At 38.4% G+C, this 18654-nt stretch overlaps 1 protein-coding gene across 3 annotated transcripts in view; it reads left to right on the top strand.

Moving 5' to 3' along the window:
* The first annotated feature begins 10235 nt into the window (after positions 1-10235).
* Positions 10236-18654, top strand: part of ETV1 (ETS variant transcription factor 1) — a 65892-nt gene continuing 57473 nt past the window's right edge. Inside the window, exons 1-4 of one of the 3 annotated variants that reach the window (XM_058800226.1) lie at positions 10236-10413; positions 10971-11106; positions 11907-11994; positions 13716-13763. In XM_058800226.1, coding sequence (XP_058656209.1) covers positions 11062-11106; positions 11907-11994; positions 13716-13763 — 181 coding nt within the window. In that variant the 5' untranslated portion in view covers positions 10236-10413; positions 10971-11061. Of the gene's footprint in view, positions 10414-10949; positions 11107-11906; positions 11995-13715; positions 13764-14187; positions 14281-18654 lie in introns of those variants that run through there. The other 2 variants (XM_058800234.1, XM_058800241.1) reach the window with 2 other exon arrangements.

Below are 18654 nucleotides of genomic sequence, written 5' to 3'. Positions count from 1 at the left end.
CATTTTTTGTGCAATGAATTGGATTTACACAATTAAATTAATAATCAGAGTTGGTAAAACAAATCAACGTTAGAAGAAAGCAAGCAAGAAAGTTCCATACCTCAAGTATGGTTTCATTTCTATCTTCCTTTTCTGAAGGGGGATAAAAGTCACAGTGACTCAGGAGACTGTGCTTAGTAAATTTTAGCTTTCCTTTGTAAAATGTGAAGGAAAACATCTTTCTTCCTTAGGCTATCATCAAAAGCATAGAGATGATAATATAAAGATTCAACAGTTTGCAACAGAAACATCCTGAATTAAGTACTAGATTGCAGAGATGGTAATCTGAGATATAAGGAGCCTTTTATTTTTGGGTTTTTCTGAGGTAAATCTATGATTTTAGGAATATTATGATATTCTGAGCTTCTGGTCTTATCTGCGCTGGATTCTAAGTGAATGAGAAGATTTTGAAATTTTTTAAAAAATGTAGTCTGGCCCTGTTCACAACGGGATTCCAACATTTCCTGTTAGAGCACGATTTATCAGGAATTTACTTAATCTCCAGTTCAAACTGTAGTACAGGCCTCTAAATTTAAAAAGAAAAATTAGCATAGCACTTAACACTGAAAGAGACCTAAACTTAGAATGACAATATTTAAAATAAATAAAAACCTAAATTAAAATTACAAAAAATAAAGATGAACCCAAACCAAAATTGGAAAAAGGAATGTCAGTCAAGCCTGTTATGTTCCAAAGCCAAATACGATTTCTGTCTTTTATATCTTAGGTTAACGACATAATGTAATTAAATACTCTCTGTCCTACCAAACATAAACTGTAGCTTTTATATTTCTGTTTTTCTTAGACATGTCTATTTCTTGTCTTTCCCTCTTTCTCAATCTAGATGTGATTTTGAAACATGAGCAAATGAATGTCAGTTCCTTTGGCCTCTGTTCTGCCATTCCATTGCTGAATTTCTGCCCAATTGAAAATTTCCACTCAGGCTGAGTGGCATTTGTTGAACTGGTGGTGGTTGTTGTTGTTGTTATTATTTTATGTTATTTTAGCACTCTTTTGCAAAAGTCTTTATGCAACCCTTGCTGTGCCTATGCATGACATTTTGAAAACAGCTGCTTCTGTGGATCTTTTTCACAATAGTACCTTTCTTTCCTGAAGGCACTCTGACCCTCACAAAAAACCCCTTTAGTTGCCTTTAAACCTTGGTCTGTGCTGTTTCCAAACTTGTATGTGGAGTAGGTACCACCCAATTTAATACTGTGCAAACCTAAAGAATACAGAGACTAACTAAAAAGGTACAGTGAAGAGTAAATAAGATCAGTGAAAGATTTTTCGATATCTCTACCACCTTCTCCTCCTTTAAAATAAAATAGAATGTTGTACAGACTTTGTCTTCAAAATCTCTGATCTACATTACACCTTTTATGATCAGAATTAATAGGCAGAACAATGTGCACAAGGAAATAGATGGAGCAGAATGGTTTATGAGGGTTTCTTATGTAAAAAAGTGTTTTTCAGATTTACAATAATTTTTTTCAGCCTGCAGTGTGTTAGAAATGAAGATAAGACCATAGAATGTTACTATGCTACAGGAATCCTTCTTGCTCTTTGGGACAGTACTTGTGCTGTTTGCTTATTAAGGCAGCACACAGTTCTCAGAAGATGTCTTATTTTAGTTTTAGAACTGATTTTTCTTTTAATATGTTTTAATGGAAAGTGACTGGAGAACACTTCTATGCTTCTACAGTCCTGAAAAGGCGAGAATTGTGTGAATTCATAGCAATATATTTCAGAGAGCAAGAGTTGGGCAGCTTCCTTTAACCTGCAGTCATTTTACCTTGCTTGCTTCCCTATGGTGAACCTGTAGCAGTAACAGCAGCACTTGCAGATGGAATTAGAGCACATTTGGCCCTTGTCACATATATCAGGGCTTGAATTCCACCTCCTGCTTTCAATTCCTTTTTTGATTGATTGATTGATTGACTGACTGATTGATTGAGTGTGGGACATTTTAAAACATTACTCTTCAAAACAGGAAAAAAAAAATTTTTATGACAAAATAAAATCCAATGAGAGCCAGTAACTTCATGCCTTATTAAAACACAGTACTTTCAGAAATGAAAATCCTAACATTCAAAGATTGCATGTTCTTCCCTTCTCCCCTCTTTTTCAAATACTGAAAACTAATGAATTGCAAAATTGTGAATAATGGTAACCTTGCGCACTCTATGTGGAAGAAGCCTCTAACATCAGAGCTGAGTTTGGTGACCCAATATAGCTAGGTCAAAAAGAAATGAAGTCCTGGAATATTACTGAAATCCTCCCAGAATGCAACATTTGTCCCTATTATTGATCCTTAGTATACTCACAAGAGCCTAATTTTCCTTTTTTGAAAAACAGGTATAATTCTTGTTTCCTATCTTGTGAACAGATTTTGGGACGTGCAAATGCAAGTTTTTGAGCACATTAAATTCACCAAATTACAAGATCACTTCCTGCTTCTAAATGTTTTGTGTTTTATAATTCAAAGGGTTCAAATGATATCTCCTTTGTGGCATTTATTATTTCAGTGAAGACTTGCACAATTTGTCTGGTGGGACTCTGATCTATAGTTCCTGTATATCCTATTACAGCTATACATATAGTTTTAGTCTCCATTTTTGTATATTTTTGTCCTACCCCACATTTCCTCCCAGGGAAGAATTTCCCTACCACGACTCAACATAGCTGTTTAGTCCTCAATTTAAATCTTGTGAACATTGGCTTTTCCCATCTACCTATGGCTTTCTTTTATCTGAACTTCATTTTCTCTTTTGGCATCTCTGCTTGTGTGTGCCGTGTAGTGGTGCCAAGTACTAGCTCCTTGTCTTTATTGCTGTCCTTTCCTGATTTCCATGCTCGCCTCAATCACCTTTCATTGATGCACCCCATCTTTGGCTCATTGCAATACAGTTTATCCTGAGTGTGAGATTGGTTGATCTAGGTAGCTCTCTAATAGCTGTGATAACCATAAAAACAGTAATGACAGCCTGCACTGCCCCACATTTTCTTCTTACTTTTTGGATGGGAAAAGTTCCTATGGAAAGCTCAAGAAGCTCATATATTATGTTTTTTCAAATGCTGCTTTAAAACTTCTAATTTAAAATGCATCTGCTAGTCACAGATAGAAGTGACACATAGCCACTGTCTGTTTTGCTACCTCTGCCTCTCAAGGATACTGGGTTTGGGTAGAGGGAGAACACATTTTCATTGCTGTTTTGATGAGCAAACCCCTCAGCTCTCCAGGGCAGAGACCACCATCTTTGCTCAGCACATTCACAGGAACAACAAAGCCCTGCTACAAAGGCTGGCATTCTCAGCAACTAAAAATAGAGAACATATTAAATATGGCAAAAGTGAGAACATAATGCATATGATCTCATTATCTTCACAGAAGTTAACATAGTCTGTTCTCCTACGTTATCTACACTACAACAAAATACATGCCCTACTGCAAATGGGCACAAAAAATTTAATTCCTCTCCCGAACACCAGTGGCAACACATGCATACCTCAGCCTCTTAATAGCAAAGCCACTTCCTAATTAACTGGAGACTGGGGCAGGGTTTGCTTCTGAAACAACATTTACAGTGTGCTTTTCAACTAATGTCTTGGTTTATTTAGGTCTTTTTTATCATTTTATTAGGTCTTTATTTCTTAATAAAACCCTAAGAAATACTATTCTGTCTTTTAATTTTTTTCTTCTTAGTAATCAACATCTGCTTTCAGTGTCTTGTCAGTTTATGTGCATGGAGCTGTGTTTAGATTTTGTCTCTTTTCTTTGACTCTTCTGTTGCTTGTCTTGTAATACTCAGGTGTTGTGCACAACCATCTGGGCTTAGGGGTGGTACACAGGTGGAAGTGGATGGCTAGGTACTAATGGTTATGCATGTTTACTATTTCAAATGTACATATATACAATATAATATAAATATAGCCATTGCCTGCTAATAGTAATAGTTTTGATTATTGCTGTTACTATCAAAATTCAGAAAATAATAATTGTAGAGAGAGGCCATATTTTTTACTAACCCAGTTGATTCAGTTGCTAAAAAAGAGGAAATAGGCTTAAGACCCTTCTTTAAATCCACAAGCTTGTTTGGTTTGTTTGTCATTATAGCCAGTCATTTAATAAATGGCATTGCTTTTCCCTACCGACCCCTTGCTGCTATGCTAATATCTGTGCTCAAGCTCTGAGCATGTCAAATAGTGATCTTGAGTGAGAGTCTGTAATTCTGAAAGGGCACGTTGTGTCATCTTTGTGTCTTCTGGGTTTCAGGAGGGCTTAAAGGATGACCAAAACCATTTAATGTGCACTAAACAACTTATAAATGACAGGTTTTCCAGCAAACTTAGCAAACACAATATTTAAGCATTTCTCTTCCTGTTCCTTGCTTCATGTTTGCCTTAGACTATAATTGCATCAAGAGATTTGAGGTTTTCTACAAACTCTATGAACTACAGTGGGGCAGAAATCTCACAAAGTATGTGAAGGATTCTGAAGTGTTTGCATGATTCTCTCTTGGTACCCGTACAGGAGGACATGCAAATTAAAGCCATCTGTGAGATTATGCACAAATTCTTTCCCTGGCCTGAAATTCAAGTGACTTCTAGGCTACTTGATTACCACTTTATCATGGCTGGCCATTTAATTAATTGAATTGCAAGGAGAGAAAACTGGAAACTCCACTGACCCTGCAAGAACCTATTGGAATTTACATTTAATGTTTTAACTTGGTTTTTTCTTCCAGTGACTCATACACTGCTATATTAAGTCCTGGACAAGTATCATTTTTATTTTATTTTGATTTTCTCAGTTGGTAAGGAAATGAGTATTGTTGTGATGGAATTAAGATGATTTATACAACTCAGTCAAGAAGTCTTTTGCATTTTCTCTAGTATTTTGCACTAGAGCACTGCCTGATGCTTCAGTTGTGTTGGCACAGAGAGCTGAGAATTCATTCTAATTATGGATTCACAGTTCTAGATGATTCACTCCTGTTGTGTCGTAATTGTCATTGAAATTAATACATATGAGTAGCATTTTTGCTCCTCAAAGGTTCAGAAGGAAGTTCCTCAAAGGTTCAGAAGGAACTAGATTAGGAAAATCCAAGGAGCTAGATGTAGCCAGCATCTCCACAATCAATAGTAATAGACTGATATTGTCAACAGTACTTCTCAAGTTAAGAACTCAGTGCTCAATATCTCACTTTATAGGGACAAAACCCCCAGTGAGATGACAGGGCGTGCCTGTGTAGGAATTACCCAGAAGACCATTAGGAGATCCAGAACAATACTGAGGTTACTCTGCTCCAACAACTGGGCCAGTGCTCTAAGTGAGTTGTCAAGCCTTTTCCTCTCTAAAGCTTTTATACTTTGAAGTCTTGGTTATGATGAAGGCTGAAAATATTTTTAAACTTAACGTAGTTTTCGTCTTTCAGGGAATCACACAATGGATTGCCTTGGACCAGGCCTTAAAGGTCATCTAGTTCCAGCCCCCTTACTGTAGACAAGGGCACCTTCCACTAGACCAGATTACTCAGAATTCCACCCAGTCTGGTCTTGGACACTTCCAGGGATAGGATATCCATCACTTCTTTGCAAAACTGTTCTAGTGCCTCATCACCCTCATAGTAAGCAGTTTCTCCCTAAAATCTAATCTAAAGCAGCCCTCTCTCAGTTTAAAACTGTTCCCACCTTGTGCTGTCACTGTATGCCCTCGTAAAAACTTCCTCTCCATCTCTCTCGTAGGCCTCTTTATGTTCTGGAAAGTGCTATCAGGTCTCTCTCCCTGGAGCCTTCTCTTCTTCAGGTGGAACAACCCCAATTCTCTCAGTCTGTCTTCATACCACAGGTTCTCAAATCCTATGATCAATTTAGTGGCCCTCTCCAACAAGTCTACATCTTTTGTATTTTGGTGGCCTTGGAGCTGGATGCAGTATTCCAGGTGAGGTCTGCCCAGAAGAGAGGGGAAAAACTTCCTTTGATCTCCTGGTCACACTTCTTCCTGAAGCCCAGGGTATGGCTGGCACACATTGCAATAAAAGATTTGTCTGGAATTTTAATTTCTTGCACTCATTGTGAAATATTCTAATTTTTGTTTTCCTGTGTAGCATAATTTTCTAGCACAAAAATGTTTTCTGAAAATTGCCCTACACTACATTATCAGGTAAACAGGCATTGAAATGCAATTGGTTATGGGGGCCTCTAGGTTTGTAATTCTAGGTCTAAATGACAATGATGTATGCAATGTGCTGTTAATTCATACAGTCAAACAGAAAACAACACTTGTTTTCTTTTTGCATTGAAGATACTTGTTTGCATGTACTTTTAATTCCACATCTCATAGCTTCACATGTGAATATAATAACCATTTTATTTCTTCCTACTGGTACATTCCTTTTTCCTGATTTAAGGTTTAGTCCTTGATGCTGCATTTGAAACAAAGGCTTTACAGAAAGCCATAATGTTGGGCAAGTATCTGCCTTATTAATTTCTGGTTTTTTCTTTTTAATTTTGATATTATATACTATTTTGTTATATGACACATCATGATAAAATAAGCACTGTTAATCTTCTTAAAGAGTCAGCGTCAAGAGGTTAAAATGTGGTCAAGGGTTAATTTACCAGACAGAAATCTCATTAGGTTTTCATGGATTTGCTGTAGTCAGTCACATATGTAGTTGTTGTTTTAATGAGTCTTCTATAGACTATGTTTAAAAAGTTGCTGCTCAACAGTTTGGATGGAGGGCATCCTTTTTGTTGGCTCATCAGTGACATCAAAGTTTACTGGGGAAATGCCTGGAAGGAATGGATAAAGGAAAACAATTTCCAAAACCTAGTATTTAAAAAACCTAGGATTTTTAAATGTAGCTTTGAAATGTACCTGCATATTATGCTCCAATTGTGACTATCCCTTTTCTGAAGGATTTTTTTTTCAGTATAAGCATTATTTCATGAGGGTGTCCAAAAGGGTTTTTTTTCATCATAAAGTATTTTTGAGTGTATTTCCCTATCTTCTTATCAAGTAAATTTATTATCTTGATTGTTTTATTCTTTAAAAAAATATTATTGAACTTGGATTTTATCATATTGTATTATGATGATTTATTTCTTGATTTGAAAATGTGCTTAAACTCTTTCTACATTTTCCAGAAGAAACCGGTATTTATCAAATCTTCTCTTTGCTCTGTTTTGATTTAATTTTATGTTTTACATTACAGCAATTATTTGTAACTCCATAGTGTGTCAAATTGAACAGAAAATATATTTTTCCTTGTCCACTTTCAAATAAATGTTTGAAGTATATATTACCATTAGGAAATGGAAATAATATATAATTTCAATATATAGTGAAGCTTTATAGAGTACTTGAACATGTCTGTTTGTAAAAGGGAGCTAGTGTCTTATTTCTAAAGCAGTATTATTGGAAAAGTTGATTTAAAAATAATTTCTTATAGCAAAAAAAAAATTCAGCACATTTTTTTGATATTTTCAGTTGGGTTAAAAATTGTTCCACCTTTTCAACTAAAAGTAGAAGTGATTTTGAAGTTAATTTTTCATTTTCTAAAAGGATTATTTAAAAGGAAAAGATATTTAATAATACAGTACTATTTAAAGTAATTATGTTTTAACTACTCTTTCCAAAAAGAGTAGTTAAAACATAAAAACTTTATAAAACCCCCAAAAGTTGCAAGAATTTTGAACAAGCATGTAAAATTAGAAAGTAATTACTATGCCTTCACCAGTTAACATATGAGACAGTTATGGCTGATGATGACACAAATTGCAATTCAGCACATAGAACTACATCTACAGCATCCTCCTCTCAATAGTTAATGAAGTTTTTCTGAGTACCACTCAGCACAGTGGATGAACAAAGATGAGGATAAAGAGGGCTTCAAAACAGCTTTACTCTTCCTTTCCTCCCTAGCATGTGTAACAGGGCCAGAGAGAGGGAGGAGGGAAGGGAAGGGAAGGAAGAGATGTGTGGCATGAGGAGGAACAGCAAGCAGTACAGTGCTTCTCCTGCCAGGATGCATTTATTGCACAGCTTCTCTCGGAGCCACAGCCCAGCCGGGACCACAGAGAGCTCGGCTCTTTGCACAGAGTCGACCTCCTAGAGCTCAGTAAGGCAGGATGCCAAACCTGTGCACATGCAGGGGAGGTGGTGGTGTGTGCTGGAAGGTGGCCACGGTGCTGTGCCAGGCTTTGTAAGGTGCAGGTTGTGATGTAGGGAAGGGCAAGGTGGGACCCAGCCTGTGTGAATTTCATAGGCGATTCCTAATATGTGACGGCTCTGAGGTAACTTTGGAAACTTCACTTGATGTTGGTTTAATTACCTTGGCTGACTGACACACTGACAATTTTTAGTGCACTGTTCAAAGACAAGAAAACCCATTACTGATTTTGCTTTGGAAGAATATGTGGTCAAGTCCAGTGCTTTGGGAGCTGGTTGGTGAGTGGCTCAGCGTATCCATCCAGTGGGTGGGGTGGTCAGCTGGAGGCAGTTGCTTCATTGGCTCTGCTGGTCCAGGGATCAGACTGGCCACTTGCTTCCCAGGGTCGTATGTGTAGCCACAGCCTTCCCACAAGCCCAGCAGCTGCTCCAGTCTGAGTATGGGTATAAATAAGAAAATGACGGCCTGTGAGAAGCTGTGAATGCCCCATCCCTGGCAGTGCTCAAGGCTGGGCTGGATGCGGCTTTGAGCAATCTGGTGTAGTGAGAGCTGCTCATGGTGAGGGGTAGAATTAGCAATTATTGTATCACCAAAGTGGCTTACAGGAACAACTGAGAGACTTGGTCAAGAACAGAATAAAATTATCATAGGTTTTTACATTTAGAATAACATTACTCTCTTGTAATTGCAGGTATGCTGGGATGGGTGTGTGAAAACAGAAGGAACGAGAACAGAAAAAACAAGCTGCTGGTGGTGGATGTTTTCCCTGTGAAGGCCATATGGGAAGGACAGGAGTGATGGGAACATCCTCTCTTCCACAGGAGGACTGGACAAGTGAGTATAGATGGTGAGATCAGAAGTGAGGACAATCAAAGCGTTGTGACAGAGAGTAATATTCTCTAGAATAGAGTGTAATGAAACACTATAGTTTCTGAAACAAAGTAGTACAGAAGAAGTGACCTGAATATTGTTAAAACCACCAGAGGGAAATTATGCAAAAGCACGTTTCTTTAGTTGGGTTTACACTGCCAGCTACAAAGTGAGGCCTCAGAAATGGCCGAGTGAGAAGCTGGGCTTGCTGGCTTTGGGGCTTTACTTGTTAAATGCTGAACTACATCAGACATAGAAACCTGAAACTTTGTATCTCACAGCAAGACGCCGTCATGAATACCTAAATTTACCACCTGATTGTTGTGATACCTGGAATTTACTGCTCAAAGGGAGGACAAATATAGCTGTTACGAAACCACACAAATCTCCTTTGGTGCATCTTGGTAGTTCAGAAAAGTAAGAGTTTTTGGACACAGCCTTCCAACAGCCGCTCTGTCCAAAGAACAGAAAGCTTGCTTTCTTAGAGAAGTCCTCAGAAGTCCTGACCTTGGTAGGTCCTGGCACCACTACACCAAAAATTCTCCTAGATCCGGTGTATAGGTGCTGCCAAATTCTGTCCACAAAACCTTGAAATTATGTCATCCTCGTAGAAATAAAAATTGCTTTCTATGATTCAATGAAAAAAAAAAAAAGAAAAAGAACAAAAAAAAACCTACCCCAAACCCACCAACCAAACACGCCCAACAAAAAAAGCCAAACCGAGAGCACCCGTGAGCCCCGGGATGCCACCAGCTCCGGACAAAACGGTACCAAGTGTCTCTGGTCGCGCTCACTCCGGGCGCCCGCGGCGCTTTGCGGGGCAGCTCTGCCGCCAGAAAGGGCGCGCGTGTGCGCGGGGAGCGCCTTTCGCTTTACGGAGTCAGGCGGGCGAAACTTTTTCTTTAAATAATTTAAATTTTGTGAATGGAAGGGGTTGCCCTGCCGCCCGGGGGGGCGCAGGGGGCACGGCGTGCCCGCGGCGGGATCCCGGCGGGCCCCGGGCGCCGCTTCCGAGGCGCTGCCCCGCGGGCCGGGGCCGCGGCCGGAGTCGCCCCCCGCGGGGCCGGGCGGGGCGGCGGGGCCGGGGCCGGGGCGGGCGGGCCGCGGCGATCGGCGATCCGGCGGGGGGCGCGGGGAGCCAATGGGCGGCGGGGATCCGCCGGCGCGGCTCGGGGGCCCCTGGAGGAGGAGGAGAGGAAAAACCACGGGATCGAGCTCTGTCAGTGGCGCTCGCGGCTTCCAAGGGGGAAGTGCCGGGGAATAATTAATGTTTTTATTAAATTTGGAGGGAATTTTTTTGCAGCCGATCGCCGCGCGTGGCCTTCAGGTGGGTCTTCCCCCGCAACTTTGCCCGCCGCCCCGCAGGATTGCGCGGCGGCGGTGGGGCTGCGGGAGCGATCCTGTGGGAGAAGGTGGCTGGTGCGCGGGGCGGGGGGGCCGTGTCTGTGCGTGCGTGTGTCTGTCTGTCTGTGTGTGTGTGTGTGTGAGGGCGGTGAGTGCGTGGCCGCCGGGCGCCGCCGCCGCCGCGAGGTGCGCGGCGAGCCCCGCGTTCGCCATTACGAGTTGAGCACACGCTGCGAGAGCCGGGGCTGCCGGCGGCGCGGATCGCCCGCGGGCGCGGCGCGCAGTGTAAATAAAGCCCTGCCTCCCGCCCCGCCGGCCGCCGCCGCCGCCGAGGGCTTTTGCTCCGCGCTTTGCTGGCAGGAGCGTGTAACCCAGGTGAAGGCAGAGAAGGGAGGGTTGTTTTTATGAATGGGACTCTTTGAGATTAATTAGGTATGCAAATGCAAGCAGTTCATTCATGCTGTCTCTCTTTTTTTTTTTTTTTTTTTTTTTTTTTTTTTTTTTTTTTTAATCTAAAAGCCATCTTGTATTCCCCTCTAGGCTGATTGGAGTCCAGATCCCGAGGAAATCTCCAGATCAAATGCCCAGTAAATAAAAAACACTGAGCTAAGACTCGTGGAAGAGCTGCAGAATGGATGGATTTTATGACCAGCAAGTGCCTTACATGGTCACCAATGTGAGTGATCAGTTCAAAGTTGGTGTTTATAAACTTGACTCCGACTTATTTCTGTGGGGGAGTTTTACAGACACAGCCTCTGCTTTGTTACGGCTGTAGGGGCGACTCTTCATCTGGGAGCTTTGCTTGCAAGATGAGCCTATCTTCTTAGTTATTGCGATAAAGCATCGTGTTCTTTTAAAGACAGTTTTGGGATGATTAAAAAATCATGCACATGATTAGCGGATGAGGGAGGCGAGAGCAGCAGCAGCTGCATTCAAAGTTTCTGGCTGCGTTTGCCTGCAACGTTCAAAAGAATGAAGTTGAGGCAAACATTAACCTTTTTTTTTCCCCTCTCTGTTTTTTTGGTTTTTTTTTTTTTTCTTTCAGGACTTTGCAAACAATTTTATAAGTAACGCAGGGAAACAAAGCAATCTATTATAATTTCATGTCTGGGTTCTCCTGCATAGCTTATGCTATGGGGATTTATGGGCTATTGTGTAGGTTTCTATACTTTAGATGCTAAAAATACGATTGGCATTGTGTTGCTGCTTGAGCACATTATATATGTATTGTACAAATAGATGCCTACATAGATAGATAGAAATGTGTTGCATTTAGATATAGGACTATTTGGGAGGATATTAGGTGCTCAGCAATATTTTTTGTTAGAAATTGAAGGCTGGCAAGAAGTCCCTGTTTGAAAATATAAAAATTTACGCCAACTTTGCATATTCCTGATTAATTAAAAAAGCCCAAAACAAACCCAACCAAATCTCAAACCTCAGATTTCTAAAGTAACTGATCTTTCCTGTTTATAGAATCCGCGTGGGAGAAACTGTAATGAGAGACCGACAAATGTCAGGAAAAGAAAATTCATTAACAGAGACCTGGCTCATGATTCAGAAGGTGAGGTCTTGTTGTTCCCCCCCCACCCCCCCCTTTTCTTACTAATGCAGAGAAGCTTTTTGAGAGCTCTTTATTTATTTATTTTGGAGATAAATATATCTAGATCAATCTGAATAAACAAGACAAGAAAACTACATTTACTAATGCAAAACAAACTGGCAAAGGCAATAAATTTATTAAGTTGAAAGTCTTTCCTTCACTTACCCTGTTGCATTTTGTGCACATGTGGCACACGGATGTCATGCACTGAGGACAAGCCTTTGCGGCATCTGACACAAGTCATGGCACCTGGGTTTTCACCATCAAGCCTCTTCATATTTAGGGCAGTCTTCATCCCTCCCATCTTTTAACGTCCTTTTCCCTGGTATATCTTCACTAGTGGTAGCAGGAGTGAGAGAATTTGGGTGTGGAGATTTGATTTTCACCAGCTTTGCTGTGTAGTCAGGGCTCTGGTGCCTGCTGGCCTGTTTCTCTTGTTGTATGACACTGACAGGGTTAAAAATCCAGGGAATTTCGATTAAGAGAACCCAGGGTGGAGAAAGTTTTGGAGGCCCAAAGGTTTGTAACTTAGTCCCATCAGTAGCCACCCAGGACTGTAGCTTGAGAGCTGTAGCTGTTAACACTTCTTTAGGTTTCAAGGGCTGTGTTATGCTACGCCTACAGCCCAGAAAGTACACGAGACCTACAGGAAGATATGTAGAGGCCTATAACTTACCCCTATGTAAATCTTATCAGGGTAAGAACACACTGACACACTTTTCAAAGTCCATACTTGCCTGGAAAAGTAGATTAAAAAAAAAGCAACTTTCTGATTTTCAGTTAAATCATTTCCCAATGCGCATGTAGGGTATCAGTACACAGGATAAATGAATAGCCTCTGTCACTTAGGTATATGTAAATAGTTATCTGTCAGCATTCATAAAAGAGGAAGTCTCTCTCAAAATACAGTAAATTAAAAATAAACCATTTGTTAGTTCAAATATCCTACTTAGTCTTGGCAAACAGAATTTTCGTAACTGAGTTTCTGAGGCTTGCAAGTAAGCTGAATGCTGCTCTGCTTTACACCCATCATAAGTACCTGATTTCAGTGCATTGCAAAAGATAAGCTGCTGCAAAATTCAGTCCATGAAGAAGGTGGTTTTAGTTTTAAAGAAGTACAGTGAGTACAGCATAGAGGAAATAGTGGTGGTTCTCATATCATATGAAGTAAAACATTAGGGGAAGTACAAAAGATTTCCCATTTCTCTTTGCTATTGCAGCATCTCAGGTCACGGCTTCAGAATTTTTATATGATAGTTATGACCCTACTATTAAAAATTCTCAGTTGTTGCTCAGGCAGAACTGTGGAAGTCCAAGCAAGCTTTATCTGGGGCAGATATTACAGGAGGAGGCCTGAATTGTATAAGAAGAAATTGTTCACCTGTAAGAAATGTTACGATTTTTAACTTTTCTATGTGTTGCTGAATGAGCCTTTTATACTACAGAGCTCTGTTAAGATTCTGGTTATTATTTCAGGAGCTGCAAATACAGTAAGTGCTTGGGGTTTTTTTTAATAGGTGTAGAAAAATCAGTAACTGATGCCTCAGAATGCCTGCTTTTTCTGTGCACTTGACTGCCAAACCAGAATTGATGTATATTGCTCTTAAGGAAAAATATATTTTTGAACCTATTTTAATCTTTTGAAGAGATAAAATTTTATCCATGTCTTTATCTTTTTGCAGAACTCTTTCAAGATCTGAGCCAATTACAGGAGACATGGCTTGCAGAAGGTAAGGGAAAAAACTGCTTGTAAAAAGAGGAAAAACAACTCTGGAGGGGAAAAAAAAAGTCCTGAACTTGCTGTCTTAATGTTCAGCCCAATTAATTGAGCTCTAAAAGAGCCACCTCATGTGTCATGCATACATTAGAGCCTCTGATGAGTTTGTCTTTGGGGACTCTGGGGCTGCTCTACCCAGTGTCATCACAAATTACCAGGAGAAATTGCTTCCAGCTCACAATCACATCTGCTTTTGGCAAGAACTAATGCACCAAGACTTCAAGTTCTAAGCCTCTGTTCAGATTTTAATTGCAATTGATCAGGTTTATATTATTGTACCTCGAGAGACTACATACAGCCAGAACTGGGCTTGCTGTTTCCTTTTCAGCAGCACATATAATTATTTGGTGTTCTGGTGGAGTACTTTTCTGATGGCAGAAATTAGTTTCTCTGGGTTCATCGGGACGGGATGCTTCAAGATTTAAGTGCAAGTGTCTTCTTTCCACCTTGTTCACAACACAGAACATTAGGTGTGTATGAAATGCTTAACCAGTACTTTTTCTTTCTTTTTTTTTTTTTTTTCAGAAACCTGTAAATATTTTGCATGTTATTTTTGTCTTTGTATTTGTAGTTGTGAGATTCTCTACCGGGTGATTAGAAAACTAACATCGGTCTGTTTTACACATGCATGCTCTTTTAAGTACTTCAGATAATCTTGCAGAGCACATTCTAGTGAAGAGAAAAGGTTTAAGAACAATAATGTACAAATCTGAATTTCGAGCAGTTGTTGAGATATTCATTTAACAGTAACAAAAATGAGCTGCTGCAATAGAACTTTAACAAGTTGCAAGGTACATTTTTGCTTGTTCAAGTCTATTTGTTTTCAGCAACATTTTCTGATTTTTTTTTTCTTTGATATTTGCAGTACTGTTTATTTGAAGCATAAAGATTTTTTTGCATTATCTCTTCTCAATATTTCTGGTCAGTTTTTTATGTAAACTTGTGCATCTGAAATAGACATAAATTTGATGCAAGTTAAAATAATCTCTCCGGATTCATCCTGATTTAAATGAATGTGAGTATTCACATATGTTTAAGTTTTTTCCTGGACAGGACTATGTATAGCTGTTTATAGAAGAGTTGTTCTGTGTTTGATTTTTTTGGTTTGGTTTTTTTTTTGTTGTTGTTGTTGGGGTTTTTTTGGTTTTTGATTTTTTTGTTTTGTTTAGTTTTTGTTTTAAAGGAGGGATGTTGGGGTGAAATGCTTGCTGTTAGTGTTCATAGAAAGGGAAATATTGCTGACTGCTTATTTATACCCTGATTCTGTTTTAACAGCTTTTTGTGGGGTTTCTTTACCTATTAGTAAGTTGTGGGGTAATGTTTATTTTGATGACATTTTTATTCTGCTAGTGTTAGTTTTACTATGGGGTTATTCTGTGTATAATCAAAAACCCCTCCTGAAATTAATGAACAGAGGATATATTTTTATGAACTAATAAAATTCTTCCCTAATAACTGAAAACAGGCTGTCCTGAACTGAGATAATTTTTGTAGTATAATGGTCAGCTGTAGCTGTCTCCCTGTGGTGATTTTCCTAAGGATCTCTTTACATTGTATCATCTCATTCATGATAGCAATCAGAAACACGTTAAAGTGCTACTCAAAAGATACTACATTTTAATTTAGAGGTTGACTTTCAGATTGATTGTTTCACTGGCATGGATGGTTTTATTTCTGAAAAATGGTTAAATTTCTTTGATCTTAAGTCAGAAAAAATGCAGGCAGATTCATAATGCATGTGCAGATAATAATGGAAGTTTGAAAAATAATGCAGAATTTAAAACTGAAATTTGATCACTTCCATAGGTACATAAATTAATGTAATGGCAATTTTTTTTTCTGAAGGCACTGCTTATTTTAGACTAGAATCATTTGTTTGAGAGCCTTTTAACCTCTTTATCAGAGAGTATTTCACTGACTAAATTTAGATAGGTTTGAGAGACAAGGTGTCTAGTCCCATGTCAGCTAGGTTGAAAAGCCTTTATAAAGGCAGATAAAATAATCTGGGAAATATTTAAAAATGAAAAAAAAAGTTCCTTTTTTTTTACATAGCAGAAAGAAATAAACCTAAATAACACTATTTGTCCACATTATATTTCAACTAAATATTACAGGTTTTGCAGTGTTCTAGAAATACTTTTAGAAATCTCTGTTTCGGGCCATGCCGTGGTTTGAGCTGTTTCATGAAACAAACTTTGCACAGCTTTTCATAAGGCTAAACTAAAACTGAAATAAAAAGTTAAGATGACAACATCAAATATTGAACTATTAGCTTCATCCCAAAGTTTTATCGAAAAAAATAAAAAACCACCCTTAACAACTTCTGTTGCTCCTTATAATATGCTGGTGTTTGAGGGCATTGTAGCTCTGCTCAAATGTCTATATGGATGAGCTTAGCCAGGAAACAGATTTTGAAATCAGACTTGTTTACCCATTGCTAGATGTGTCCATTTATGTTCTTCTGGACCTTCCTAGGCTAGAAGTCTGCCAATTTGGCAGCATCACTACTGTTTACATATTTCTTTTCATAGTGCTCTGGAGCCAGGGAAATGACCATGAAATTTTAAAACATCTTGACCCTTTTTAAGAAAAGCAGTGGCAGCTGACCAGGTTTCTCCCGCAAGTTCAGATCCCCACTGGGGTGTAACCAGGTCAAAAATATACTTACTTGTTAGGAGAAGAAAGTGAGTTGCATTTTATGACACACAAAAATAATGCTTGTGGATTTTTCTTTGTTTTGCTTTTCTTGACGCTGTCCTTATTGCATCACATATTTTAGCCTGAAGATTTTTACAGCTAGTGTCACCTGTGACAAGTTGGTGGTAAACAAGTAAACAGAAAATATGTGTATTCTTTTCCTCTTGAAAATGGTGGGAGGTTCACTTGTATTAAAGAATTAATCCAAATGTAAACAATTTGTGTAACCTGTTTAATATTTTATTACTACATAATTAACAAGCTGAATACTACTTACAGAGAGCTCACAAATGTATTCCACTAGCTGCATAGTAGATTTTTATGGAAATGAGTTTTACTTCTTATTCTGTGTAGTATTATATACGTAAGAAAGACTCTAAATTATTTTGATGTAAAACAACTCTAAGATTGCTCTGTGTCAATTGTTATGCAAGACAGAAGATAGAGTATAACAGTTTTCTCATGCTAGAAATTGAAAATGGGAAGCCTTTTATAATTTTTTCAATGTTCAACCTTGAAATAGTTAAACTTGCCTATTGCTAATCAAGACAAATGTTATTTGGATTTTATCATGTATATTTAAATAACTCAGTGGCAACATTTTGACATGATAATACTATAAAATGACTTTATTGATTCCATGTGTTTGGAATCAGATTGGTTCTGTCAGGTAGCAATTGTTCGGTGACTTGAAAAAAGTGGTTAAAATATTAATCTAATGTTATCTTGTCATGGTAACTCTACCTACTTGTGGAACAAAATGTAGAGAGAACAAATTGTTAGTGAGTGTCTCCTTTGTATGGTGAAAGCATTTGGTTTTGGGGAATACTAGATTAACAAAGAACTCAAATTTTTAAAAAATATTATTTAGACACTAATTTCTCCTACAGCTTGTTTAAGATACATAAAAGGCATCCCAAGTGAAGACAAATAATAAATTTATACGCTAGATCTGCTTCTTGGAGCAAGTTAATAAGCTTTTCAGATGGCAATACACTAAAAACTAAAATATAACATTCTTTGTGTGATTTGTAAAACATACAAAAAGATTAAGTAAACAGAAAGGGGTCTGAAATAACTGCTACTGGTATCGGGTTCATGCCTCTACCGCAACTCTGCTAAATTGAGGGGATGGCTTCTTCAGCTACTGGTATTCAGAAGCCACTTCTTAGTATCTGAAAGTAAGCAATTTCTCTCAAATAATTATTGGCCAGCTTTGGAATGAACTTGAGGAAATAAGTTTCTTCCCTCTGTTCTCCTGATGTGAAGGTCTCACCATGTTGCAGTGATGTCTAAGCAAGTGTTGACTTGTCATTTGTTTCTTGAATGAGGAGGTGTGAAAGGAAATAGTTTCTAGGTCTTGAAGAATTGCTTTTAATAAAAGAGAGTACTGGATCTTCAAATATTAGTCTAGTTGGAGTGGCTTTGTTTAATCTGGCTAACTAGCTTTTTTCTCCCAAAAAGTTGTAAAATTTAGCCAGTGCAAGGCAGATGGTATGTAGCCACATTCAAGAACTGTCCATATTTTTATAGGAGCAGTAAGAGTCAAGAAATTGTAATTTAGTACCTCCATGACTGAAATCTGCCTGACAGGAAGAAACACTTTTAAAAGAAGTGAAAACACTTTCAGTTTGTAATACAGAGAATATCTTATTCTCTTTTTTTTTTTTTGTGGACTCCAGTGATCTGATAGATTTGATTTTCTAATACAGCTCATGATCATAAATATCTGCACTAAAAAAAAGAACAGTTAGATTAGGCAAAAATGAAGGAAAGGGATGTTATTAAAATAAAAATCCAAAAGAAATAAACTCACCAAAAATCTACAAGTCTGAAAGGCTGCGTAGCAATAAACTTTTCCGTGTTTTTCTTGTTTGCTAGTAAAGTAAATAATTTTATTCAAAATCATAATTTTCAAATGTGGACAGGGTTTTGCTAACCATGAGGCATGTAGCAAAATACTAAATGTGAGAACTCCTTTTAAAACTAACTTTTTTTCTCATTTTTAGTATAGCAGCAAATGAAGAGCAGATTCTGCAAACCCATCTTCATATTCCTAGGGATTATTCACATAAGGAAGAATTTTGAGATCTGGAACTAGTTTTGAAGTGCATTTCAGTTTATTAGTCTGAGCATCTCACGTTATG

Source organism: Ammospiza caudacuta, chromosome 1, assembly GCF_027887145.1.
Source record: "Ammospiza caudacuta isolate bAmmCau1 chromosome 1, bAmmCau1.pri, whole genome shotgun sequence".
NCBI lineage: Eukaryota > Metazoa > Chordata > Aves > Passeriformes > Passerellidae > Ammospiza > Ammospiza caudacuta.
The sequence above is the reverse complement of the archived record's forward strand: the minus strand, read 5'-3'. Positions and strand labels throughout refer to the sequence as shown.